At 47.6% G+C, this 26,396-nt stretch overlaps 1 protein-coding gene across 4 annotated transcripts in view; it reads right to left on the bottom strand.

The window, feature by feature from the left end:
• The window catches only part of Stard8 (StAR related lipid transfer domain containing 8), a 71,028-nt gene that overhangs the window by 17,201 nt on the left and 27,431 nt on the right, over positions 1–26,396 (bottom strand). Inside the window, exon 1 of one of the 4 annotated variants that reach the window (XM_021152937.3) lies at positions 14,859–14,988. The exons of 1 other annotated variant lie outside the window; for it this stretch is intronic. Coding sequence is in view for 2 of the 3 variants with exons in the window: in XM_029473211.2 (XP_029329071.1) it covers positions 13,538–13,604 (67 nt within the window). In the remaining variant the exon portion in view is untranslated. 2 more of the 4 variants (XM_029473211.2, XM_029473212.2) reach the window with 2 other exon arrangements.

The following is a 26,396-nucleotide window of genomic DNA, read 5'->3' on the forward strand; positions in this document are numbered from 1 at the left end:
TTTGTTTGTTTGTTTGTTTTGCAGAGGAGGGACCAAGGTGAAAACCAGGGGTCCTATAGCTCACATTCTATAAACATGGGAACATTTCATACACTCAAAAAAAAAAAAAGCAGCAGTATCTGTCTAAGAGGATAACGCCTAATAATAAGTAAATTGAGAAAAAAAATTCGAATTGAGCCAGGTTCCCTGTGTACCTACCTCACTTCATTCTCTAAACTACGGTTCCCACATTTATACAGTGAGGATTAAAGACGCTCCTGCTAGAACAAAGCCCTCTGAATCAACTAAGCAAGGCATAGATGAACTCACAGATGCTAAAGCAGCAAGCACAGGGCCCACACTGGGTCCCCTGCATATATGCTGTAGCTTTCAGTTCAGTGCTTTTATGGGACTCCTGAATGAACAAGTGGGTCTCTGACTTCTGTGCCTGCTCTTGGGATTCTTTTACTTTTCTGTTGGCTTGGGTTGTTCAACTTCGATCTGATAGTTTTTGCTTCATCTTCTTATATGTTATTTGGTCTTTTTTTTTGTTGTTGTTGTTTTTATATCTTTGAGGCCTATTCTTTTCTAATGAAAGACGGAAATTAAGTGGATCCAGAGTAGAGAAGTGGAAGGGAACTGGGAGGAGTAGCGGAAGGACTATAATCAGGACATATAAGGAAAGATTCTACTTTCAATAGAAGAAAAAAAAAAAAGAAGATTCTCTTCTGAGTTCCTAGGTTACCATACAGGTGGTAACCTTTAGCTGTACGCCTGCTCCTCTTCCTCCTCCACATCCTCCTCCCCAGTTCTCCTCCTCTTCATTCTTCTCCTCCTCTTCTTTCTCCCCTCCTCTTCCTGTTTATTTCTGCACTGGAGATAGACTCTAAGGCCCCATTTGTCCAGGCTAGGCATGCACTCTGCAGCTGAGCCGTACACCCACAGTCTTCCTTTACCGGTTTGAAATATGACAAAAGTTGTCATTACAGGGGGCTAGTTTGCTTAAGGCTATTTGAACTTTGTAACTTCGTGAGACTTTAAGACACATGGAGATCCTGTTTTAATATGGGGGAGACACACACACACACACAGAGAGCGAGAGCGAGCGAGCGAGAGAGAGAGAGAGAGAGAGAGAGAGAGAGAGAGAGAGAGAGCGAGAGAGTGAGAGAGAGAACGATGTTGCAGGAGGTAAGTAAGGCTTCATTTGCCAGCCACTTGAACCTTAGTCCAGGGATGGGTACCCCTCTTCACATGTGATTATGGGCCTTAAATTAAGGTCCTTCTGTCTATAGATACTCAGTGATCTGTGAAAGTGCTGCCCAGGCTCCAAGTTCATCCTTCTTTTTCTCCACCAAAAAAAAAAAAAAAAAATCCATCTTTTTTGTGTACCAGGTAAGACAAAGGGCCCAAAAGAAGGAATGAACAGATGTCACAAGGGCTGGCAAGAAAATGTCTCCTGTTAATTACTGCTCTTGGGTATGCCATTTCTCCCTCAGCTTATACTAGGTGCACATTAACTCCTGGGGAGATTTGAAATGTGCCAGTGCCCTGGCTCTGCCCATGACTAATTAAATTAGAATCTCTTGGGATAAAGTTGGTTTTCATTTGTTTCTTTGCTTCTGTGAGTTCTACAAGTGATTATAAAGAACTAAAAGATAGAGAACTAGTGCCCTAACAGTCTTGGCAATGAAACACACACACACACACACACACACAGAGAGAGAGAGAGAGAGAGAGAGAGAGAGAGAGAGAGAGAGAGAGAGAGAGAGAGAGAGAAACATGAAAAGATGTTCTCCAGAATCAAGCCTGTTCTAAGCCACTGGCTGAAGTTTGCTCCAGTTCTTGAGGGTATAGACAAGAGAATACAAGCAACACTAATATGGGTGCATATGGTAGGGAAAGGGGAAGGAGTCTCAGGTACTTGCAGAGGTCAGTTAAATCATTAGTTGACTTCCTATCTTTCTGCAAACATGGTGATCTCCTTTACCTTAATGATTAGCCTCCTGTTTGGAAAGGCATCTTCCCTATGGCCCTTGTCATAGGTTGGATGCCTCACAAGCAGGGTCTGGTATCAACACTGGTCTCTTTCACTTTTAGCATGAACGGGAGGAAACGCTAGCATCCCAAGGGTACCACTGGGATACCACTGTCTATGGGACAATATAAGTTCTCAGGGTGGGCTCTATGAAGCTAAGGTGAGCCCCTGTGTTGTTGGGCTAGGAGAGGGAGGCAGACAGTGGAGCTACATAGCAGTACCGATCCTGCCACTGCAGCTAGCTCTGCCAAAAATTTTCTTAGTTCATTCTTCTTGGCTGATCTGAGGTCCATTTCCTGTTTTCCCTCCGCACCCCTGGAAAGGAGCCTTTTCAAGACAGAATGGCCTTGGGAGGGGACTTTTCTATCTCAGAAGCTATCATCCTTGCTTATGACCAGTTCCTTTTATGTCTAGCATATGGACACACCTTGTCCACCTAGCCTTTGAGTCTGGCACAGGAATGTGACTCTTACAGGTATACCCTCACTGTAGTTTGTGCATGTTGACAGCAGTGCTGGGTGAGAGACGCTGTAGCAGGTAACTAGTTGATTTCCCTACCTCTCCAGGACAAAGAGAAAGGGTCTTTACTCAACTAGCAGGTATTCTGGGGCCCCTGAAACTTCCCTTCTTGACCATGAAGTGGAAGAGAGTAGGTGATTTCCTGCCTACTAGAAGGCCCGACACATCCACAGGCACTTTCTGCTATTGCTGCTCTTAGCTGGAATTGCCACTCTAATTCAATTCTGGCAGGGGAGGGAGGCACAGGGAGGAAGGGAGACAAGACCAAAATAGCTCCCATCCTACATTCCGAACCCCACTGGAGGGGCACCACAGCAAGGGCCGCTGTATTTCAGCCAGCCTACTTTGGCAGTACAAGACACTGGCTGGCCTCCTGCTTGCTAGGTCGTAGGGCAGGACTAGGGGCCCGGCTGCACCTGTTCAGATGCCAGCCCGAGTCTCTGCCGGAACTGCAGCTGGATGCCAAGCTCCTGGGCCCATGTGAGCAATACTTTTGGAGTCTTCCTGTCACAAATGAAGTACCCACAAAGCAAACAGCCTACATACAGGGAGGCTGTCTGGGAGCGGGTGGTAGCAAGCCATCAAACCACTGAAGTTTTTGGCTACTTGTGCAGACCCTGTAATGTGCCTCTCCTCTGACACTTCATGTCTGCACCTGCTCACAGGGTAAAACTTGGAGTCTCTAATGAATGGATTCCCATCCAGGGACAAATTCCCTTCCCATTTGACAATGTCTGGAGACATTTTTGGCCATCCTACCTAGATGCTGGGGGGTGAGGGAGAGGGGAGAGGGGGTCTCTGAAGTGCCAACTTCAAACTTGCCAAGGGGGCCTCAGATGCCTTAAGGCAGCCATATCTATTTTGGGAGATGTCCTGGTGATGAAGTAAAGAATACATACGTCTGTCAGTGGTGGTCCCTAGACTTTACGGGTGAGCTAGAGAGGTGGCAGCACTGGTATGAAGTTCTACATATATGGAAATTATTCAAGACCCCCCAAAGACACTACAACAGTGTCTCCTCTCCAACTCCCCAAAGTACGGGTGGCTGTAAATAATAAGATTCACATGAGCTCTGAGGTAAATCCTGGTTCACTCGGACTGTTTGAGAATCTGGGTCCAGACACAGCCAGGCCTGTGGTCTCCAAGGCTAGTAACTGACACAGTGGGGCCAAAGCAGACAGCTGACATTCCTACCCAGTCCAGGGCTTCCCTGTGACAGTGAAGGTCAAAGTTGCCACCTGCTCTGCTGAAGTTGCTCTCTTAGCTTTCTTGCCCCTAGGGGCTACTGTCTCCAACTCAGTCCTAGGTGCTCTGACAAGGTGACCAGTGACAAGGAAAGATATTTGTTTTAATAAGCCATGTGCTATTTCACTCCTTCCAGTCTCCAGCCTAGAGGAATGAGATGCCAACCAAACTAGTCTAAGGCAGATGCTAGACCAGGAGTAACCACTCTCTCCACTGCAATATGGGTTCAAACTTTTGGGCTGAAGGTCAGGCGAGCCACCTTATAGCTTCAGCTCCCTTACTAACTCGTGTGTAACCTTTGGGAAGCCACTACTTCTGTATGAACCGAGTTTCTCGTCTTCTAGTGGCTATTCCCCAAGCCCTGGAGTCTGAGCTGGCAAGGGCAGTTGGTGGTTTGGCAAAGGAGCTGTCCTTGATTGTGGAGGAAGATGCATTTGGGCTTAGGTCCTCAAGGAGGAAATGAGAGGGAAGAATTCTGCTGATGTTCTTGCCTCAAAAACCATCCACCATCTTGCCCTCCTGTCTCCTCCTACACATTGAGTCGTCTCAGCTTCTAACAACTTCTCCCACCAAATGGTCAGCTTTTCCATACAATTATGTTCTAGGTTCTCATGCCTAGAGCACCTCAGCCCTCTCTTTTTCTAGTCTCCAGTCTCTCCTCTCAACAGGCTACCCTACCAGCCTTCTTCTCCCAAAGACCCCAGCCCTAACCTGGTTACGCTTCCCGTTCTGAAACCTAACTGGCCCCCCAAAACCCAACCTTGCCCAAAGCCTAGGGCAGAAATTGGCCTACTTCTAAACAGACACCCAAGCTACAGACTAGATCGAGCATTCCAACCCATGAAGCCTCCCTCCTTGACTCTCACCATTCACCGGCATGCGAAGCTGTCTTCCCAGTTTGACTGATTGCTCCATTGCACTGGGTCCTGTTGTCTTGGTGCTCCCAATGCAGTGTGATAAGGGATACTGAATGTTCTGACAATGCCTGGACAGGAAGCTCTGCTTCCCAACTTAACAGTGTATGCACATCTGGCTCTAGCTCCTCTTCTGAAGCAAGCATCCTACCTGAGGCTCACAGCTGCTGTACTTCAGGCAGCACTGCTCAGCAGAACATCATGCCCTGGGGCAGAAAGCTAAGCGTCGGGACCATCCAGGTATGAGAACTGAGAATGAACTCTGCCTAAGGGTGGAGGCATTCCGCCCTGGGGGAGCTATTAGCTCTTGCACTTGAGTTTAAGTATGGGCAAGGAAGTTCACCTGAGCTGTTCAGGAGCACTCATTACCTCCCACTTCCCTCTCAGCCTGCCAAGCTTCAGTGTTCACTTATTTTGACCCTGCACCACCACCTTTTAGTCCTACTCCCTTTGCCTATTTCCCTTTCCTTTTGCTGAAGCCAAATATAAACTCTGGGCAGGAAATGCCTTAAAGTAGCCTGGCCCCACCCTGGGATCCAGAAAAAAAAAAAACTGTCTCTGACAGAAAGGAAATGGGTCTGAAAGAAGTGGCCTTTTCAAGAAGAGGCGAGCTGACACAACCCCTCCCCTGAGCCCTGCCACCAGCCAGAGAGAGGGCTGTGGTGTGCACATGGACTGACAGTGTGAGTGCTTTGGTCATGGTAGGACCATCAGATGGAGAGTTCCAATGGTGACCTGCCAGATATGTAAGACCTACAGGAACAGCATTGTGGGATAAGGTGGGAAGAGAGAGGCTAAGAGCCTCAAGACAGTCCTGGGCTTGCTGCTTGTTGATGGGCTCTGCTCATTAGTGGCAAACGTATGATACCAAATTGAACAACAACGAATACAGATAGTATACTATTACAGGCAGTATAGTTACTAAAGAGTTACTGTGTTTCCAAGGACTGCACAGATGGTGTTCCTTAAGCTTCGTAATTTCCCTGGGCCTCAGTGTCCTTATCTCTAAAATGGGGATGTAATCTCAGAACCAACGTGTTGTTTGTAAAGATCAAATGAGATAGCAGCCCAGTTATCCTGTGTGTGTGGTGGATGGTGTGCGCATGGCTATTTGAGGATCTCAAAAACAGGGTTAACCACTGGCCCTCCACTGATCTCACTGTCCCCAACCTGCCCACCCTCTCAAACCCCAGGCCTGCATGCGAGTACTTGGGAGCACAGTTTGAAGGCTTAGTGTGAAGTAGTTCCCATCCATGGGAGAAGCCCTGATCACCTCACATTCCACCAGGTGGTCACAGCAACCCAGGGCAAAGCAAGTAACGCCCATTGCACAAACATAGAACGGAATGTTGTGAGAGATCAGGTCTCTTCTGCTGGAGTACAGATGCGGCCAGAAACCTGCCAACATGCCAGAACCCCTCCTATTCGTGAGTTCCCATGTCAGCCTCTCTTGAATTTCCCCTCCCAAACCATTCCTTGTGAACTGTAAGTGGACTCAAATCAGTTACTCCAGCATCTACTTAGTAGCAGGCTCTGTGCTCGGTGGACACCAAGGTCCGAAAACACAACAAAAGCTCTCCCAGTGTATTTGGCCAGAGGTGTTATCTGGCCCATCCTACTCAGGAAGGGCAGAGACTGGGACAAACTATCCTTTGAGGACAAGATAACAGGGAACAAGCTCCAAAGCAGGGGAGCTGGCAGCTAGTGCAGTCTAAGGAAGGAAGCTTGCAGCCCCCAAAGAGTCTGAAATGGGTAAACTTGAAGGGGGTGGGGGAGGCTAGATGTTCTTTCTGGTCAACTTCCCCACCCACATAATCCCAATACAAGCATGGGCTACAGGAGCTGACGGGATCTCCTAAGCGCTAATCTACCCCGTCTTCTGCCCACCCCTACCCACCCACAAGTTCTAAATAATGCAACTCGTTGTCAAGACAGCACATTAAAATGTCTCTTCTTCCCCAGTGACACCCAGCACCCTGCTCCCGACTCTCCGTGCTAGAAGATACTAAGAAAGCAGACCTAGTGCCCATGCCAGAACCACCCCCGGTCCCTCCTTCAGGCCCTCCTCAACCCTGCTGAGAGTCTATTTTGGAGTCTTTATCCCACTACTTCATGTTTTTCCTCCTCTTACCTTGGGGGTGGGGGTGGGGGTGGGGGTGCAAGGAGGCAAGCGATCTGGGGGACTGACTGGCCAGAAAGATTAGTTGCTTCTGGATTTGAGGTGCACTTGGAGGGAAAAGAGAGGCCCAAACCTGTGCCCTTTCCTCCAGGCCAAGGGTCAAGAAAGAGAGTCAGCTATGCAGCTTATAGGACGTATAGTCAGACTACCTGGGTGGTCTTTTTATCGCTCCTCAATTGCTGACCTTGGGCATTTTTTTAAAATCTCCCCTTACTCATCTTCTTTATACGTAAGGCAGGGAAGATAATAGCTCTAACTGCCTTAAGGAATTGTCACGGGGAGGGGGGCGGGATAAGTATGGTTAAAAAAAAAAGTGTCACGAATTTAGAATAGGGCACCATTATTGCTATTGACATCATTAGCACAGCCTGTTGCAGTGTCACAAATGTCACCAAAGATGACCAGAGGAAGGAGCCCTATAAGGACAACAAGAGAAATTTCCTAGATGGAACAGAACCTGAAGTCACAGGAAAGTCCAGACTCAATGCATGGAGGTGGTATGCTGAAGCCCTGTAGAACCCCAGGGCAGTGAAGGCAGCAAAAGAACCAGGCTCCCCCGAGTACTACTTAGTGACACTCACACAAGGATTTTATTTATATAGTCAGAATGAATGCTTAGCAACCCTGAGAGGTAGGTACAAGTCTCCTCGTTGTTGGCAGATGCCCGTTCAGAGACGTGAAGCCACCCAAGGCTTTGTAGAAGACTATCAAAGCAGAGATCCTATTCTTCACAGCACCCTCTTGCTCTTGACACAGGCTCGACTCTTGCCCTTTTCCCCACGCTGCACTCTTTCCTTATCTTTCTTTCTTTCTTTTTGCCAGGGTCCTATATGTCCCAAGCTGGTATCATACTTGCTATGTATCTGAGAACAGACCTTCACCTTCTGATTCGCCTGCTCGACCTCCCAAGTGCTAGGATCAGGTGTGCATTGCCACCACACCCCGTTTGTGGGGCATAGGGAATTCAGTACCCTGTAGGTCTTCTTTCAGTTATTCCTAAACCCCAGGACTTCTTGCAATGCCAGGCAAGTATATTATCAACAGTGCTTCATCCATAGCCTCTCTGTTTTTTGCCCATTGAGAAGGTCGTGCTGGGGTACAGGCTATGTGAGCCAGTTGTTTAGAGCCAAGCCCTTCCTACAAAAAGTCTCTGACCCTGCCCGGCCTGATTTGACCTCAGCCTGGAGCAAAATGGTGGGATACAAGTCCATACCTCAGACAGGCCAGTCTTTGGCCAGCCTAGATAAAGGACAGGAAATCCCAGGCCAGCTCCCCTGGAGATTGCTCCATCTACTGCAGGAACAGAGCTGCCACTCAGGCAGAGCTTCCTCTGTGGCGAGGAAGCTGCCTAGTCAGCCCCAGCTGCCCTGGCTGCTGGGTGTGGTTTGTGGAAAACAGGCAGAGCTGAGTGTCAGGAGACCTGGGTCTCAAATCTTGCCTCATTGCAAACCATTCCCTTCCTCTCCTGAGCCTCAGCTGGAGACTGCCTAGAATCACAGCACAGGGATGGGGTTGGGGGAGCTACTTGGTCAGACTACTCTGAGAGCACCGAGGGAACATGGGAACGAAAGGGTCCTGGAAACAAAAGAAATGGGCCTGGTTGCTCTCCTCATCACTTGCCACAGGAAGGAGTGACTGAGTTGGTATTTCTCTCTGGTCTGATTCACTCTCATAGTCCCCACTGTGGGCATAGCTCATCCTCATTTCTGGCTTCAGTAGTCTCTAAAATACCCTCTTCCTCCCAACATACCAGTTGCTGAAAACAGACGGCAGAAAAGCACAGCGTTCAAGCCCCCTACCCAGGCGACATTATAATCAGCTGAATACCTACTCTCAACAGTCTTGTTATCTGTCAAGGAAGAGGATACCAGAAAGGCCTTGCAACAAAGATTCCCCAAGTCAGAGATCTGGTTGGACCTGGATAGGGTTGTATAAGATGTCTTGGCTCAAGATCCTGGGGCTTAGCATCTGCCTGTTGGGATCATCAGAGAGGGATGACTGAGATGGTCATCCTGAAAAGTTCAGAGAATGGGGCATACCCCACTGTTAAAAGGGCCACAAGCAATAGCACATCCAGGGGACAATGATGAGGCTGAGGGGGGCAGGGGTCGACCTACGTCTAGAAGGAATCTTTGCAGGAGCTGAGCTGTGTAGGCTGGAGAAAACAGAGGGATCTGTGCTCAGTCTTCAGACTTCAGAAAGTCAGAGAGAAAACGGCGATTCTAGGTAGCTCCAAGGGGCAGAACTGGGTCTCAGGCTTAGATGCCTCAAGGAGATACTATTATGTGTGTAACAGGACACTAACTTGCAGTAATCCCATTGATGGGAAACAACGTCTTGTAACTTCCATTGTTCCAGGATGCTGAAGCCAGGTAAATAGTGACTGTACAATCACAGGGGAGAGAGTCTAGCTTCAGAAGGTGTGGGGGCCTCGTGTCCTCTACATGTCCTTCTTCCCCTGACTCCGTTTGCATACCTACCACTAGGGGAGATGGTGAGTGGGGAGAAAAAGAGAAACAGGCCAAGCCCTCCCTGATTCCCAGAGTCCTGAGATCCCAGGGACACCTTGGGCTCATATTCCCCAGAGGAAAAAGTCACTCATTAACTTGAGGCTCAATGGATCAGAAGGAGACCTCCTAGGACAGATGCATACATGGGGAGGAGCTAGGGAACAGATTACACATGCCTTTGAGAAAACTCCAGGACTCAGACAGCTCAACCAGACACAGGCTATGGAGATTTAGTGCCTGGACCTGGTTGAATCTGTATCACCCTGAACCTGTACCACCCTGTGGATAAGCAAAAGGTACTACGTGGAAACACAGGCTCGCATAGCTGGAAAGGGAGCTAGGAAATTCTGAGTCAGTGTACCTGCCCCACCCAATTTACAGATGGAGAAATTGAGGCCCCAGGACCCCTCAGGTACACATGCCTTTTCCTGAAGTCACTCAAAAACAGAAATGGAGGCCAAGTTCCTGGCTCCGGTAGACACACAGAGTTCGTGAAATGTTGATTCCTCTGTTCCTTCTGGGACTATAGAAAAGTGCATGTGGCCTAGAACTTTCTAAATTGTGTCTGAGTTACAGTTGGACTCTTCTCACTACCTGTCTAGATACAGGTTCTTGGTTAAAAAGACTTTTCTTTCACACCCGAAGCTCTTGCCTCTTGGCTCACTGGCTCCCAGCTCCCCATAGCAGCAGCGCCTGGGATGGGACTCTGGGCCTTGAGTTGCTGGCAGGTATGGGAGCTGAGACCTCTCTCTCTCTCCCTCCCTCTCCATCTCCCTCCCCATCTCTGTCTCCCTTCCCCTCTCCCTCTCCCTCTCCCCACCCCCTCTCATTTTGAGGCAGGGTCTTGCTAGGTTGTCTGGATGTCCTTTAAATTTACTCTGCAGTAAGACATGTAGTGAACTTAGGACCCTTCTGACGCAGCTTCCTGAGTATCTAGGATTACAAGCTTGTACTACCAGGCTTAGTTCTTGTTCTTTAAAGCTGCTAGAGATACCCAAACCTCTTTCTTACTCTAATGCCAAACAAACAAACAGAAAACCAAAACCAAAACCAAAACCAAACCAAAAACACCACCACCAACAACAAAACCCCCAATGACATCTATTCCAAGTATAAGTATATATACTTCAAAAAACGGGAATAACTGCTTCTGTTTGCCCAAACAGACTAGAGGAGCAGAATTTTAATTGGCTCCAGAAGTTCTCATGATTTGGTATTTGTCTGTATCCCTCTGGGAGGAGGGAAAGGTTTAGGATGGGGTCCCTTTAAGGCTTGGAGTAGCCAGGGAGTTAGTTAATGGCCATCCTGTGGAGGTGACTTTGCAAGGTGGTTAGTATGTGGCTCAATCATTAACCAAGCAGTGGCAGGACCCCAGGCTTGTTGGAAAGGGGCCACTCCTCTCCCAAGGACAGCCCAAGAGCAAGAAGCTGTCTCCAGACAGGACATTCCTAGGGTCTTTATCTCCTTGGCAAAACAGCAGTGGGGTAGGTGAGGCAGAGGCAGGCCACCCTGCCCACATGGGGCTGGAGGAGGGCTGGCCCCGGAAATGAAGGAAGTCAGCTCACCCTCAATGAGGAAGGAGGGAAAAGAGAGACAGCGAAGTTTTTTTTTTTTTTTTTTTTTTTTTTTATCATAAATGAAAGAGGAAGCTCCAAGCTGGGCCTTGGTGATTAGATGACAAGCTGGAAAAGGCGCTCATCCTGGATGCATCCTGTTTTGCTTCAAATTGGCCTCGGGGTCCTGGAGCTGGGGAGGGGCCTGGAGAAAGAGAGCAGCCTCCCAGGAATTCTCCCAGGCCTGTTGACCTCAAACTCTTGGGTGGCCCCTAGCACAGGAGTCAAGGGGGAATTCAATCTCTCTTTTGCTACTTCAGGAATGAAGGCCAGGAGTTTCTGAAGTTTCTGCAAGAAGCTCCTACAAGTCAGCCGCGGGATCAGGAGCCCCAGAAGCAGCTCACATCTGCTACTGGCAATGTGGCATCTGGAAAATGAAGAGGCCCGAGCTCTGTAATCCCTCTAGCCTGTGTTCTGCAGCCCAGATCAAATGTCTCCTACTTGTCAGTCACCTCCTCCTCCTCAGCAATTCCCCCTGGTCTGAACTCCAGGGCAAAACAACTGGAAATGTGACTACTAACCACACTTCGAGTGACACTAGGGGACTAGGTTTGATGTGATAGCAGACACTGTGGTTATTTTGCTGCAAGTCCTTTCTCTTTTAGAAAGATACACTGGTCTATTTTTAGTTCAATTTGATAACACACAAGCCTGAGATTTGTTTCAAAGTAACAAGAAAAGCAGTAGGTGGGACTATATGGTTCTTGAGTCCTAATTACACTGATTGCTTCCCTTTTAAATACATGCTTAATTTTTTAAATAATATTTTTAAGTCCTCAATGAGGAGTGTTTCAGGCCACTAAACCCCTCGACTGGATGGCGGATTTCCCAATGGTGGGTGTCAGAACCATGGGTCCTTCCTAAGAACTAGCTAGCCCTAGCCTTTTGTAGCTTACAAAGCATTTAGCTATTGATCCCCTTGTTTAATCCGGTGAAGTACAAAGAAGAAAGCCACCCGAGGGGTGACAGTGTGGAGAGAACAACAGAGACTGGATTTAGACCTCCAATCCCTTGTTCTTTGTTCTGGGACACCCTGAACTGTTAAGGCACTTAACAGTGCCTTAGATTCTGAAATCTCTGCTTGTGGCTGTGATAAACCAGAACAGCAAGTGCTCAGCGTGCAAGTCCCCACCATGGAGGGCCACACCAGAGGAAACTCAATACACAAACTCAGCATTTCAGACTTGTGACTATGGCTCAAAATGGAGACCTCTAATACACTGACTCATTCCGACAAGGACCCATGTACATACAAGCACACGCACATGCACACCCCAAGCCCCTGAGTCACAAATTAGGAAAGCATTAATAAACCCTTGTCACCAACAACTGCATGACCAGCACAGTGCTCAAACATCTCACCTGGGGTTGTGGGGAGGGAGGGACTATAAAACTCACCAATGGTTAGGGGTGGATCTCAGTACTGGAGCAATAGCTTAGAATGCATCAGACCAAGGTTTTCCATCCCCACATCCCAACAACAAAAGAAAACACCCCCCCTCCCAGCCCCAGATCCTCGAAGACTAACACATTGATGCACATAGATAGGTCTCCTATTCCAAGCCCTGAAATCTCTGACAACCCCACACTGGGCAGCCAAGTGGCCTAAGGTTTGATCCTACTCAAATTGGGGAAAAGGGAAGGGGTTGAAAGAGAAAAGAAAAAGTTATCTTTTTAACTCAAGAATAAAGTAACCCCTTCTTTCAGCTGAGGACCCTCTTTTTCATCCTTCCCCAAGAACTTGCCATTCATGGAACTCACATTATCCAGGACTGGAACAAGGATGCTGCAGAAGTTGGCTAACAAAAGGCAAAGCAGCATCTCAGCCCGAGACTGCCCCTCCTTCCCCGGTGACTGTCTTGCCATTGTGTCCTGCTGCTATGCTTATACCTGGCTCCAGATGTCCTGTGCTCCCATTCCAATCTGTAGTCTCCAAAATGGATTTTTTTAAAATGTCAATACATATGGGGGGAGCAAGAGGTGGCAGAGGGGTGATTATGAGCAAAGTACAACAGCATGCATGTATGGAAATACTATAGTGGCATTCATTATTTTGCTCATTAACTAAAAATTAATAAAGATAAGACTGAAGGCCAGCTTGGCCCTCTTGGTAACCCCCTTCCTTTTGCTCCTCTGCTCCAGTCTTGAACATATTAAGGCCATTATCTTTACAAGACTCATTGTCCCCTCCTTTGCATCCACACAAGGTGCATAGCCACTGTGCCATCTTTACATCTTCAGATATCATCTCCTGGCAGCCTCTCCTGAAGGCAGAAGCTCAGACATACACAGAGGCCTGGCATTCTTCAAAGATCCCTTAGCACTGTGGAATGAGGGTAAGCGACCAGGGGCAAACAGCCTCTGTTCAGTATGGCATCTCTCAGCAATAACTATAGAGGTTCAAGGAACAGAAATTCCCAGTCAGGAACCTGGGCGAAAGACCAACACCCTGAAGTAAGGACCAACACCAGCTACCCAGCGAAATGGCAGCTACAACTTCAGGATAAAAACTTTATCTCCACCTCTCCCACTCGACCACTCACCTAGACACCACTTGTGCCTTGGGCTGCTCGCCTCCAGTCCCCCAAGAAAGAAATGTCTCCCTTTCATTCCAAGAAGGGAAGGCTAGAGGAAACCCAGACAGCAAGGATACTGATGGCACAGGCAGGGACTGCAACCCTCCGAGTGGGCGTGGGCGCTGGTGCTGCAGCAGGAGTCAAGGTTTGAAAATAGCCCTGGGTGATTCATTACCCTCTTCTCCCAGGATTACTGGGTGCGCTGAGTGAGACCCAAGCAAACTAGGACACCAGTCAGTCTTTTGCTTGAATGCCATGTCTAAGTGCAATCTCTGGGGTCTCCAAAGTGAGAAACCTGGTGTCTGGGGGGAAAAACAAGTCCTGCCCCTCCTCACATTCAGTTTGCCATCTACCCCACAGTAGTTTTCCAGCTAATCTAGCTGCATAACCATCATAAGAGCCGCTGACTGCCTACCTCCAGTCACCCCAAGTGTCTCAGAGACCATCTTTCTTTACTTACTGGTTTAAAAGACTGGGCCCAGGCACCAAGTTAGCCAGTATCAGAGCTGAAGAAACCGGGGTCCTTCTGATACTGAAATCTAGCTGCCAATTGAGATGCCATTGAAAACACTTGTCACTCAGGAAAGCATGACCCGCCTGAGGTCATAAGGACTGGCGGAACCCCGGTTTCCTGAGTGGTAATTCAGTGCTGAACTCGAGCAAGTGTTGGAAGAGACATTGAGACTACTCAAGTTAGAGCTCCCTCAAACTTCCATCTAATAGCCTTTCGTCTGAGCTTTTCCAATCTAAACTTAGATGAGACCTCCTGGCAAACTGAGTCCCAGCGACTTATTCAGTATTGATTAACTCACTCTGCACAGCTACCCTGAGAACAGCTCACTCTCGGGAGTTGTCCAGGTGGGAAGGCAGTGAGGCAGGGGCCGACGGAAAAGTCCATGGGGCTGAAGCCTTCCTGGAAATGTCCCCCGAAGTAGAAGGAGGTCAGACTGGGCACCCCCGCCCAGCGCCCGCCACCCACTGAGTCCCTGGGAAGGCCGCCGAGCCAGTAACGCCAGGGGTCCTCAGGCCACCAGACCAGCCCGTTTGCGGGGCTCCGATGGGAGTGTGCAGCCGGCACAATCAGGGGTCTCTAAGTTTCTATAACTCTGAACCCCGTCCATAAGCAGAGGCAGCCCGGGCTACTTTCCTTCCTGTCTCTCGCGTCCTCAGGCCAGCGGAACTGCCAGGAGAGCAGAAGGGCTGGAGCGCCACAGCGGCTAAGCGGGATACTGGAGGTCAGGGCCCCAATCTGCCTGGGTGTCCCCCGTGACGTCGCCCCAACTCTTACTTGGCAGCCGCGTCCACACAGCGGCAAAGGGATAGGAGGCAAGCGCGGGCAGGGCTGCTCGAAGAAGACACGCGTGGAGCCAGGGGTAAAGGTGCGAGCCAGAATTGCAGCTATAGCAGCTGCTTAGCCGTTGTCAACTAGACTATGCTCGCCGCGCAGGTTGGGAGAGAGGGAGCATTCGCGAGTAAGCCGTAGTGGTGGTGCTCCGCCCACCTACAGGTCCTCAGACCAATGAGGGCATAGTCCCGTCCCTCCCCAACCCTCCTCCTCCCCAAAAGCGGTCCAAATGGGGTGGGCGGGGCTCTGCCAGCCAGCTCCTCCAATGCCCTGAGCCTCTGCCTTTCCCTCAGGTCACTCAGCTGGAGGCAAAAACCCAGGGCCCAAGGCAGAGCTTTGAAAGAGCAGAGCTTGAAGCAGTGAGATGGCCAGGCTGACTTGTATTTATTGAGTTCTGAATGTGTCTGGCACTGCATGCAGGCTTCAAATCTAAATGCTACGCGCACAAGAGGGTTTAAGTGACTTGTCCAGGATAATTTATAGTAAGTCCAGAAGACTGCTTCTGTGAGATACTTAATTAGTAGTCGGAAGGAACTCCATAAATTTCCAGGAAGTTGTCATTCCCACCTTAATCAGGCACCAGCACTCTGCAACCTCCCTAGTACCTCTGTCCACTGCAGTCTAAACTCTATTTCCATATAGAAACACATGGAACTTGGGGCACCAAAGTTAATTATAGCAGGAGAAGGCTTCCAGGAGTTCTGAAACCAAGTACCCCCAGAAAGTCTGTTCAAATTCAGTAAGAAATGGTGTTAAGAATTGGTTTCTTCCTCACCTTGCCTGTGAAGTTTTCAGCATAGGTTGACAATCTTCATTTCACTGTTGAATTGAGTACTCGTATTTAGCCAGGGCTAGAAAGGAGTATGTAAGTTCTCAAGGCACTGCAACTATGCTTACAATGACAGAAACTGAAGAGAGGCGACTTACTCTGGGCTACTCAGCAAATCCATGGCAGGCCAAGACTTGTATACTGGTTATTTTCTCCATACCTAGTAGATGAATGGCATGGAGCTAAGGTCTTTAGACCTCAGGGACAACATCCATCTCATTGGATTGCTAAAGTAGCCAACACAGCAGTTTGTTAAAGGTCACTAGAGGTGATGACAGAACCAAGCATCCTGCCTCCACTCTACCAGGCTAAACAAATGTTCCACCTTCCTTCCTCACAAGAAGCAATGGAGTGTCAAGGAAGCGAGGCAACTCCTAGCATGAACTCTCTGCTCTTCTCAACAGAAGGATCGCGACCGATAGCCTGTGACAAACTTTTTTCCAAAGTGAGCCATTTCACCACAAATCTTAAATGTGGTTGCAGCAGCCTGTGCACCTGAACTCACTCCCCAAGCCAAAATCCACCAGGAGGCTATACTACTTTTGATAGTAGGTGGGAAGCCTCTTTCCTGAGGCAGGGCTGAATATAATATTGCCAGCATGCTTCAGGGTCTGAGTTTTTAGCCAGATTGTATATTGCTTATACACAATGTTAGAAAGACTTAGAAGTAGAAGACCTGCCATGACCCTATCTATCCCTAAGGACAGAAAACCATGTCAGAGCTGCTTCACTAGTGGGTGACAAAATGTTAAAGGACACTCAGGGATAACCATGAAGAATTTTTAAGCATATGAATAATGCAAACCCCAATTTAACATTTAATAGATGTTATTTTTTAGACAAGATCTCTATATGAACCCAGGTTACCATCATAGTAAAAAAAAAAAAAAGCCTCAACCTCCTAAATGTTACAGGCGTGTGCCACCACCTGTAATTTAGTAAATTGTTCTAATTGGATTAAGATAGTTTGGGTTCTGAAATACCAGTGTGTGTGTGTGTGTGTGTGTGTGTGTGTCCAGGTGCACATGTGTGAGTGGCAAGTGTGCACATGTATGTGGAGACTAGTGAATAACTTCCAGTGTCACTCCATTCCTCAGGTGCCACCCACTTTATTTTCAGACAGGGTCTTTCAGTGGTCTGCGGCTGGCTGGCTAAAGTAAACAGGCTAACCAGCAAGCCCTGGGGAATCCACCAATCTTCCGTTGCCCGGTGCTGGGATTATAAACCCACTACCATGCAGAGCAGTTTTGATACGAGTTCTAGAATAGAACACTGGTCCTTCTGCCTATTACCAACTAAATCATTTTCCCAACCCCTCTATTTTTTTTTAATGCAATAAAACCAAAAAACTGCAAAGGGTCAAAGCACAAAAAGGAACAAAAAATGTAAAACAGCACGAAAAACTACAAAATCTAGAAACTGCTATAAATAAATACAGCCCCAGTTCTGCAGTGCCTGACAAGCATAGTGAAACCATTTTTTGTTGTTGTTGCAACACACTCTGCCTTAAGAAGGCCACACCTACATTTTTGGTATGTACTGTCCTTTTTCTTTGCGTGCCTCTCTCTTTCCTAATGCCTGCACTTAACTACGTGATAAAATATTTTTCTTAATAAACACCAACAAAATGTTGCCGAATGAGTGAACACGATAATTAAGGGAAACTTTAGACCTAATATTTATAATGCATAGTCATGTCACTTTGAAATAGTTCAATGGTTATTTGGGGGGGGCGGCTTTTAAAAATAAATCTCCCTGTTTTATCTTGAGACCTTCTGAAAGATATGAGTGTTTAACCCCTTCACAGGGGACGAGGTAGTTCAACAGCACTTCCAACAGTGCCAACCTCTTCTTCCAGCCTCAGTCCATCCTGAGCAAGATGGAGATTCCATAATGGTACCCAGAAAGGATGGGGGAAATGGTGCCTTTTCACAGGACCAGACTCTCATAAGGTTGCGGGGAACTTGCCATGGTATTGTTCAAAGAGAGAAATGGATCCTTGAGAGGGAAATAGGTTATACTCCAACTTGCTACACCCAGCACATGCCTCTCACACAGGGCTTCCACACATCCCTGCATGCCTCATTCAAGCCCACAAGAAAAACCGGATTCTTAGTGGACTTGGTGGGAGCCCACTAAGCTTCATGATAGGGGCCTATTGCTCAAGTTTGCAGAACATGAAATAGTCATGGGTCATATAGATAACCATCACGAAGGCTCATGTCAATGGTTGTAGACTAAGCAGAGGCAGCAGTGACAGGGATGTGAAAGGGAAGGTACACATGTGCCTCATTTTTTTTTTTTTTGTTCTGCCAACTGGGGATATAGAACCGAAATCTGAATCCTGAGAGCACAAAGACCCCTGTAAATACACAGCCCAGGGTACCAGTACACCTATTCCCACATTGCCACTCTAGAGCACACTGAAAGGAGGGACTCCATGCTGACCAAGAACTCTTGGATACTGGAGAGGAAGGCTCAGGCTCCAGCCAGACAAGCTCAGGTCAGGAGGGATGTCAGGGGCTTCTGAACCTTGCCTTTACTCAAGGACACAAAAGTCCTCATTTCCTCAACTGCCAGTGCCAAGTAGCTTGTGGCTGACTCCTGGCATTAAAACAGGCCCCGATCTCCAACAAACATGACCCCTGTTCTGGGCTTACTAGCCCATTTTAAAGGAGCCAGAGTCTAGCTGCTGTGGACAGATGGAGCATACATATTCTTCCATCTCTTAAGGGACTGCCACCTACCCCAAACCAATAGGTAGGTTATCTTCGGCTGGGTTCCCGATGCTTGGTGAACCTGTCACTGGTATCTAGAACAGGATGTCTACCTAGCTATCATGTCCACATTTGCTCTGCTGGTCACAGTGTACAGAGAGGAGATGAACAAAGACAGGCCTACATCTAACACTACCCTCTCAACCAACCAACACACAGAGACACACAGAGAAAGAAAGACAGACACAGACTCACATTCCCCTCCTCGCCCCCCCCCCAACTCCCCACCATTAACATCCTGATCTGGCCTTCAGCCAGGACTGAGGCTTTCCAGAGACTATCATCAACCTTGCCTTTCTGGAGCCACCACAGGGAGGCAGGGACCAGTCCTCACACAAGAATGCCTAATCCAAACAGGTGGGTAGCCCAAGGCCAGGTCCCAGAGAATGTAGAGGAAGGGGCAACAGGCTCAGGGATGGTTTATATCTCTGAATCAACAGATCACCCCAGGAAACTAGTTCATATCACAGACACACACACACACACACACACACACACACACACACACACACACACACACACACATACACACAAAGACATCTGGATCAGATGCCAGGAATCCTTAACTCTGACCTTTTGTGGAGAACCTGTGAGATCTGACAGACTGCCCTGCTGGCTCTGGATGTTACTGTCTCCATATATTCAGTTGAAGTCTGTCTGAGGATCTCAGAGAACCCTATGATTCAGCACATCAAGTTCCATGATACAGCTACAGCAAGAAACCTGACAAAGCTGCCTGTTTTCTCCCTATAATTTGAAGGAGAAGAGGAGGAAATTCTAGGGAAAAAAACAGGTATTGAGTGGAAATTTTAAATCCCCACAGAAATATTTTTCAGTGTTTAAAGGGACGAATGCCAGATACCTTAGCATACCCCTGGGGGTTCCAAAGAGAGCTTGGGATGAAGTTTTCAAATGACCAATGTCAGCTAAAAAAGGTGCTGTCTTGGGGTGGTGGGCGCCAAGATAGCATCTGAGACACTGAATGAGAGGGGAGAGGCTAACCTTTGAAATTACGGAGGATGTCAGAACTACTATCTAGATGTTAAAATCAAGAGATATGGATTCTGAAAAGAGAACGGAAGGATAAAAGGACAGACTGACAAGGGAATGGTATAGGAAAAACACCACCTAGGGTTAGTCATACAGAGGGACAGGAAGGCAGGTAGGATAGTGCAGTGTTTGACGCCAGAGGCAAAGTCTCAAAGGAAGTGATGGTAAAGGACATACTCTTTACAAATGTCAACTGTGTGTCTGTGGACAGATCATTGAGTAGATGCCGGTAGTGGAGTCCTTAGAGACCAGGCCTGATGGACAGTCTGGATGGGAGGATGGGACACCTATGAGATTAAGCAAAAGCTGGTTAGGAGTTAGAAGAAGCAGGAATGAAGAGTGGAAGACCTGGAAAAGGGACTCTCAGCCAGGGATTGAGTTTTAGATCAAAGGGACCCAGAGCTAAAAGACGAAAGTGCACAGAACTTCCAGAGCCTGCAGGGAGGAAACCTGGTGCTGACACTCCCTCTGTCCAGGTCTGCTGGCCTCTGTCCACCTGGTTTCCAGTGTGGCAAGTCCCAATTGGTGCCCTTCACATCCTAGAGCATTCACATTCCAGGCTCCCTTCTGGGGCTGCCAGCTCTGTGCCTCTGCTGTAAGTCCTTGGGCACCCTGTCTCACCAAGAAGCTCCGAGGAGGCCTGTAAGAGTGCAGGATGAGTTCTGGAAATGGAGGGACAACCAGACTGTGTTTGCTCTGCCCAACTAGCCCATTGGTGAGGACTGGAAAGTTCTACAGCCCAACTTTGCTCAGGAATTCCTTCTTCTATAACTACTGGGCCTTCTTTGGGTACATCTACCCCACCACTCAAGTCACCCCACCATCACTGAAATATCTCTCCTGGTTGGCCTTTTGTACCTGACCTCCTATTTAAGAAGCAATTCACTACTACCGCTGGCTCCGGCTCCTGGCTAAGCAAAGCTTGAGGGGGTCTCATTAGTCACAAATCAGCCCCTCCACTTCCTATGTGTCTTACATCACACCATCCCAGTAGTGGCATGAGAGGAGACTTTGTACAACAGATAGATGCAGAGAGTAATGGTGGTGGCTCTGCACATCGGAGTAAACTCTCTGACTCAGCATCCTCCACCTGTACTCTGTTTTCACACTAGCTACTCAGGATGCAATGAAGCCATTAATATCAACAAAGCCATGGTGGAATCCTAGTACCAAGAATCTCCTGGAGTAGAGGCAGTCTTTAGAGACTCACCTATACTACAAATGAAAAACTAAGGGCCAACAATACAAATGACTTGGCCATCCTTAAAGAAAGGACAATATCTTAATGTTGCAGGACAATCTGAGGATCTGGAAAGCTTTGAACATGGCACCTGGGATGGAGTCCAGGCTCCGTAAAGAAGGATTAACTTCTCCAGGCCTCACTGAGAGACATAACAGCCTCCACTCGCTACAAGCAAACTTGTTGTCTTGAAGAGATGGTAGTGGGCCTAATTTAGCGGTTTTCAAGTGAAGACAAGAAAATTGTCAGCTCTCAGACTTTGTCACTTCTATTCTAGTTCTCTTGATGGCCAACCAAGGGGCCAAGATTCTCATTCTGGCTCTTTGAGAACGGTGGCATAACCTGGGCCATAGCTCCAAGCTTCAGCTTCCTTGTTTGTAAAATAAGGATACTATGGCACAATGGGAATAGTCAAAGCCGTTTGTAAACAGAACATTGTTTGTGTAGCTTACTACTTACAAAGCATGTTCCATATTCCCACTGTAACACAGGTCTCTCTCTCTCTCTCTCTCTCTCTCACACACACACACACACACACATACACACACACACACACACACACACACACACACATACACACACACTCCACACCTTGCCCTTTAATTTAGGGGGATCAGTTCTATTTGTGAGTATAAGCTAGCCAGAGCAAGTCTGCAGTTGGCGGTTGCTGAGATCTGTGCTATCTCGTGAGGAGACTGCCAGCACTGGAAAGGAATGAGAGGGTCACATTTTTTTTGTTTTTGTTTTTTATCTCTCCTCCCTGGGGAAATGGAGGCATGCAATAGGCTTTTTGACAAACTATTTACTGAGCAAATGAGTGTATTTTACAAGTGGGGGGTGAGGATTTGCTCAAGGTCACATATTGAGCCTATTTCACAACTAAGAAATCTGACTTTGTACCATCTTCCATTCAGCCATTCTACAGTACAGATTGTGTGTGTGTGTGTGTGTGTGTGTCCCTTTCCCAAATGATCATAAATCAACGAGGAGTCAGTTCTCCTCTTTCCTTACCTTCTGGCCCATCATCAAACATACTCTAGACTAGGACAGTTAGCTATTGGGATGGCACTTCTGTACCAACTAGACATTGGGACTTCTGAAGTTTCCAGCAGCCCCTGTCCTGACCCTAACACAGGGACAAGATCCTCCGGAGGAAATGAAGGCCCCAGTCAACTTCCTTCAACCCCAGGAGTATCCTTTTTTGCTCTCTGCTTAGGCAGGAGTGTGTAACACAGCCCCTGGGTGGCAGCAACTTAGGAGGAAGGGCAGCAGCAACCACTTCCTATCCCGCAAAGGCATCTGCCCCCCTATCTGTCCCTCCCCTACTTCCCGAGTTCTGCTGCCACCATGGGCCAGAACAGTAAAAAGAAAGGACTCCAAAGATTTGCTTCAAAACCCAGAACTTTGGGCTAGAAAGACCACTGAGGTAATTTGTTCCATCCCTACGGAAGGACTGCCAGCATTTGCATCAAGAGAGTATCTTATCTAGCCCCTTACAGTGTCAAAGCATCCTGCCCCCAAAATGGACACATTGCCAACAATGTCACTGTGAATTGCTATACAAAAACAAACAACAAACAAAGAAATAGGATTGTTGTTTTGAGACAGGATCTTTATATGGCCCCTAGGTTGGCCTTGAACTAGCAGCAATTCTCCTGCCTCAGAGTCCTGAGTACTAGGATTACAGGTGGGAGCTACCACACTTGGCAAGAAAAGATTTAATAAAAGCTAAAGTATAGCCAGCACCAGCTCTGTACTGGTCATTGTTCAGGTGCATTTAAAGTAATATTTAATGTTTACAAAGACACACTAATGTACATATTTTAGTATTTATCATCCTCAACATCACCCTCACCTTGCCCATGAAGAAATGACAGAGACTGAACTCTCACATCCAGTCGGTAAGCAGCAACAACAGAAGTCGAAGCTGGATTGCTATTTTCACCTACATAATGGTGAGGCTCACACTTCTGAGTTGCTGTAACTTTTTGCATTCATCTAACCCTAGGGGTGGAAGGGAAGAATGCTGAAGATGTAACCTGAAGCTTCTATTCGAAGTAGGGAATGCCTTTGAAGTCCCTGCTCTTATCTTAAACATCCTTTAGAATTTTCCAGTTGACATCAGTATACATCCTTGGTGTTTTCTTCTTTACGCCTTTAAATTGGTTTAGCACCAGAGGAAGATGACTAACTCTGGTCTCACGGATTCCGATGCTCCCATACTCACGCTTTGTATATTAGGAATTCCAGACACTGGAAGTAGGATAGGCCCTCAGGCAACCAGAATAGCTAACATTTGTGGAGCGCTTATGGTAGGAACCAACATTCTGGGCATTATTTTTCATATAATTTTTATAATTCATATAGTGATTGTTTGTTTGCTTGCTTGTCTTTGAGACTAGATCTCACATTTTAGCCCAAGCTGGGCTGGAACTGCATAACCCAGGCTTATCTCAAACACATGGCAAGCCTCCTGCTACAATCTCCTGGGTTTACAGAGGCTTGCCTCTGTACCTGATTCTACTTATGAGAAAAGTGCCGCACAGCAAATTTTGTAGTAGTTTGTCCAAGGTCACAATTTGGACTGTCAACTCTGGCTATTAACTACTATACATCCTGGCTCTCAGGCCACACAAGAGCTTTTCTTGTGGTGGTGATGGGGTGTACTCCCTTCCACCACTCATTCCACGGACAGTTGATTTGATCATTGACAAGCATTAAACATATCCCATTCAAGTGGGCAGATCCTTGAAGGTAGAGATGTGGTTTATTCTCCCTATCCCAAGGGTTAGATGGTATATACGTGGCTGTTCCTCATTCACACTTGGCAATTATTTCAGGCCTCTCATTTGTTGTCTGATGGTTACAGCACTAGCTTTTCACACACACACACACACACACACACACACACACACTCACTCACTCACGTCCTCTGCCAGTCTCCATGCAAAACCCTAGCTTCAGAAATGCTGCCCATCACCTACAGGAACAAGTCCTTGGTTCTAAGGTTGGCATGCAAAGTGCTGCCTAAGCTCACACAGCCTTCCCAGAACACACTGTCCTGCATTAACCCTCCCAATGTGTTCCATGGGCCCATCTCTCTCTCAGGAATGTTCATCTGATTTCCTTCTTATACCACAAACATTGCCATGGTAAATTCCAAGGTGTCTGAAGCCCTGCAGGTACATTTTTTTTTTTTTTTTACTTTTTTTTGAGTCAGAATTTCTTTGTGTACTCGTAGCCTACTTGGAATGTACCAGGCTGGCCTCAAACTCAGAGATTCATCTGCCTTTGCCTCCCAAGTGCTGGGTCTAAAGGCATGTGCTACCATTGCCCAGCCCCTGCAAGTGATGCTATCATCTCATTTTATAGGTGAAGAAACTGAGCTGCAATGATGCTGAAGCAGTTGCCCTGTGTACTGCATCTGGAAAAGTCTCACGCCTCTTTTAAGGATCTCATATGGAAAGTATAAGTTATTACCTCTTTTAAAAGATTATGTGTAGGTGTGTGAACCTGCAAGAGTATATATGCACCACATGTGTGCAAGAGCCTACAGAGGCCAAAAGAGAGGGTCTGATTCTCTGAAATTATCGTAAAAGGTGGTTGTAAGCTGCCATGTCAGGTGCCAGGAACTGAACCCCGGTCTTCTGTAAAAGCGGTAAGCTATCTTAACCACTGAGCCACCTCTCTAGCCCCACTCCTCCCTTTCTTGATTCGACAGCTCAGCAACATAAACAGTGGTTCCAAATGGAACTTGATTATCTATGTATCTTTCTGTCCAGTAAGAGTGAACTGTCTGAGGGTAGGGACTGCATTTTATCATTTATAGCATATCCATTGCTCAGGAAGTTGGTACTTGGCACAGAGTTGGTACTTAGGGAACATTTGTTGAAGGCTTGAGTGAGCAGTGATTGGAGGAGTGCTTGGGCAGGTAAGTAACAAGCCTGAAAGCAGCCTTAACAAAATTAGATGGCAGAAAGCTTCGGGATGGTCTTTCCCTAGTGTTTGAAATGAAGGGGGCATAAAACCAACTGAATAACCAAGCAGGGATTACAATGGCAGGTGGTAGTAAAGAAGACATTCATTCCTGAGATTGCACCAAAACCAGGGCCATAGTCTCAGTGTCGCTCTAGCTGCGGAGGTATCTAGCTGGTCACAAAGGCCAGCAGTCCTGGGCTGCTCTGGAAACTGTTAGCTTCTCTAGTGCCCTCTCAAAAGGCCCCGTGGTCGCCTCCACACTTCAGTTCATATGGAAGCGATTGAAACCCCAGGGAGTTGGGGTTTGTTGGTTTTGGTCCGAAGTACTACGCTTTCAGTCGTGACCTAACCCTGTTCTCTCCTGGCTGGCCAAACACACTTTGTGGAAAAGGAAACAGGAGTTTGGGCACAACTCTGGGCTTGAGTCCTGGCTATGCCACACAGTAGTTATATAACCTCTGGCAAGTCACTAAACCTAAGATTCTTCACCCAGAAAGTGGATTTCTTTTTCTCCGGGCCTTAAGCCTTGAGAGAACAGGTGGGCAGGCGAGCATTTTGAGTGGAAAATGACCTGACGCAGATAAACTCGCAGGCTTGGTAACCCTTCCAGCGGTGTGCTGTACCCTCCCAAAGGTGAGTCTCAGGCCTTCCTCACACTTGCCTGGAATATCTATGACCCAATCCTAGACATTCAGTAACTTGGCTGGCCTGAAGTATAAAGAAAGTCTCTGCAGTCAAACCTCAGATAACGGTTCTCAACCCGTGGGTTGTGTGTTGAAACCTCTGGTGTGTGTGTGTGTTGCATATCAGATATTCTGTATATCAGATCTTTACATTAAAGTTCATAACAGTAGCAACATTACAGTTGTGAAGTAGCAATGAGGTACTTTTATGGTTGGGGGTCACCACGACATGAGAAGATGTAAATAAAGGGTCAGGGCATCAGGAAAACTGAGGTGGTTATTGGCTAGGCAGCCACTGGGCATGTGGGTATACTGCTTCCCCACCCCCGCTCCCCGAAACTCCCCCAGTGCTGGAGAAAGTGCTAAGGACTGAAACTCTCAAGAAGCCTGGGAGGCAGACACTAGTTTCAACAGATACTATGCCATATCACTCCTCGGAGCCTTCCTTGTTCAATACGGGAACTACAACCTGGGCTGTAGCTTAGTAGTCAGTGGTAGCCTACAGATCAACTAGCAAGCACTGAGGCCTGAGTCCAGCTGTACAGCTGCAAGAGAAGAAGAAGTGGGTGGGACGGTGGGGCTAATGAACACCTACCATCCTGATCTGCCAAGTACATCTAACCCGAGAGCATTGGTCAGATGTGTATGTCAACAGGAAGCACAGCCCTAGCCCCACCTCGTTGCTTTCTTCTTGGTTCTACACTGAGCACGGTGCCCACTAATTCTGTCTGCATTCATCTAGGACGTAGTGCCAGCATGTACTCACAGGGGACTCTGATCCCTAGCTACACTCCCTGGCCTAGGTACCACGTACTTAGTACTACATACTAAGTACCTCAGTCAAAACTTGGAGAAGTCCCTTGTCTTCAGCGCCTCTCTTGACAGGGTGTAGCACCAATATACAAGTAGAACACACCATGAAAT

This window comes from Mus caroli, unplaced genomic scaffold (assembly GCF_978045245.1).
Source record: "Mus caroli unplaced genomic scaffold, Mus_caroli_1 scaffold_5, whole genome shotgun sequence".
NCBI classification, from domain to species: Eukaryota; Metazoa; Chordata; class Mammalia; order Rodentia; family Muridae; genus Mus; species Mus caroli.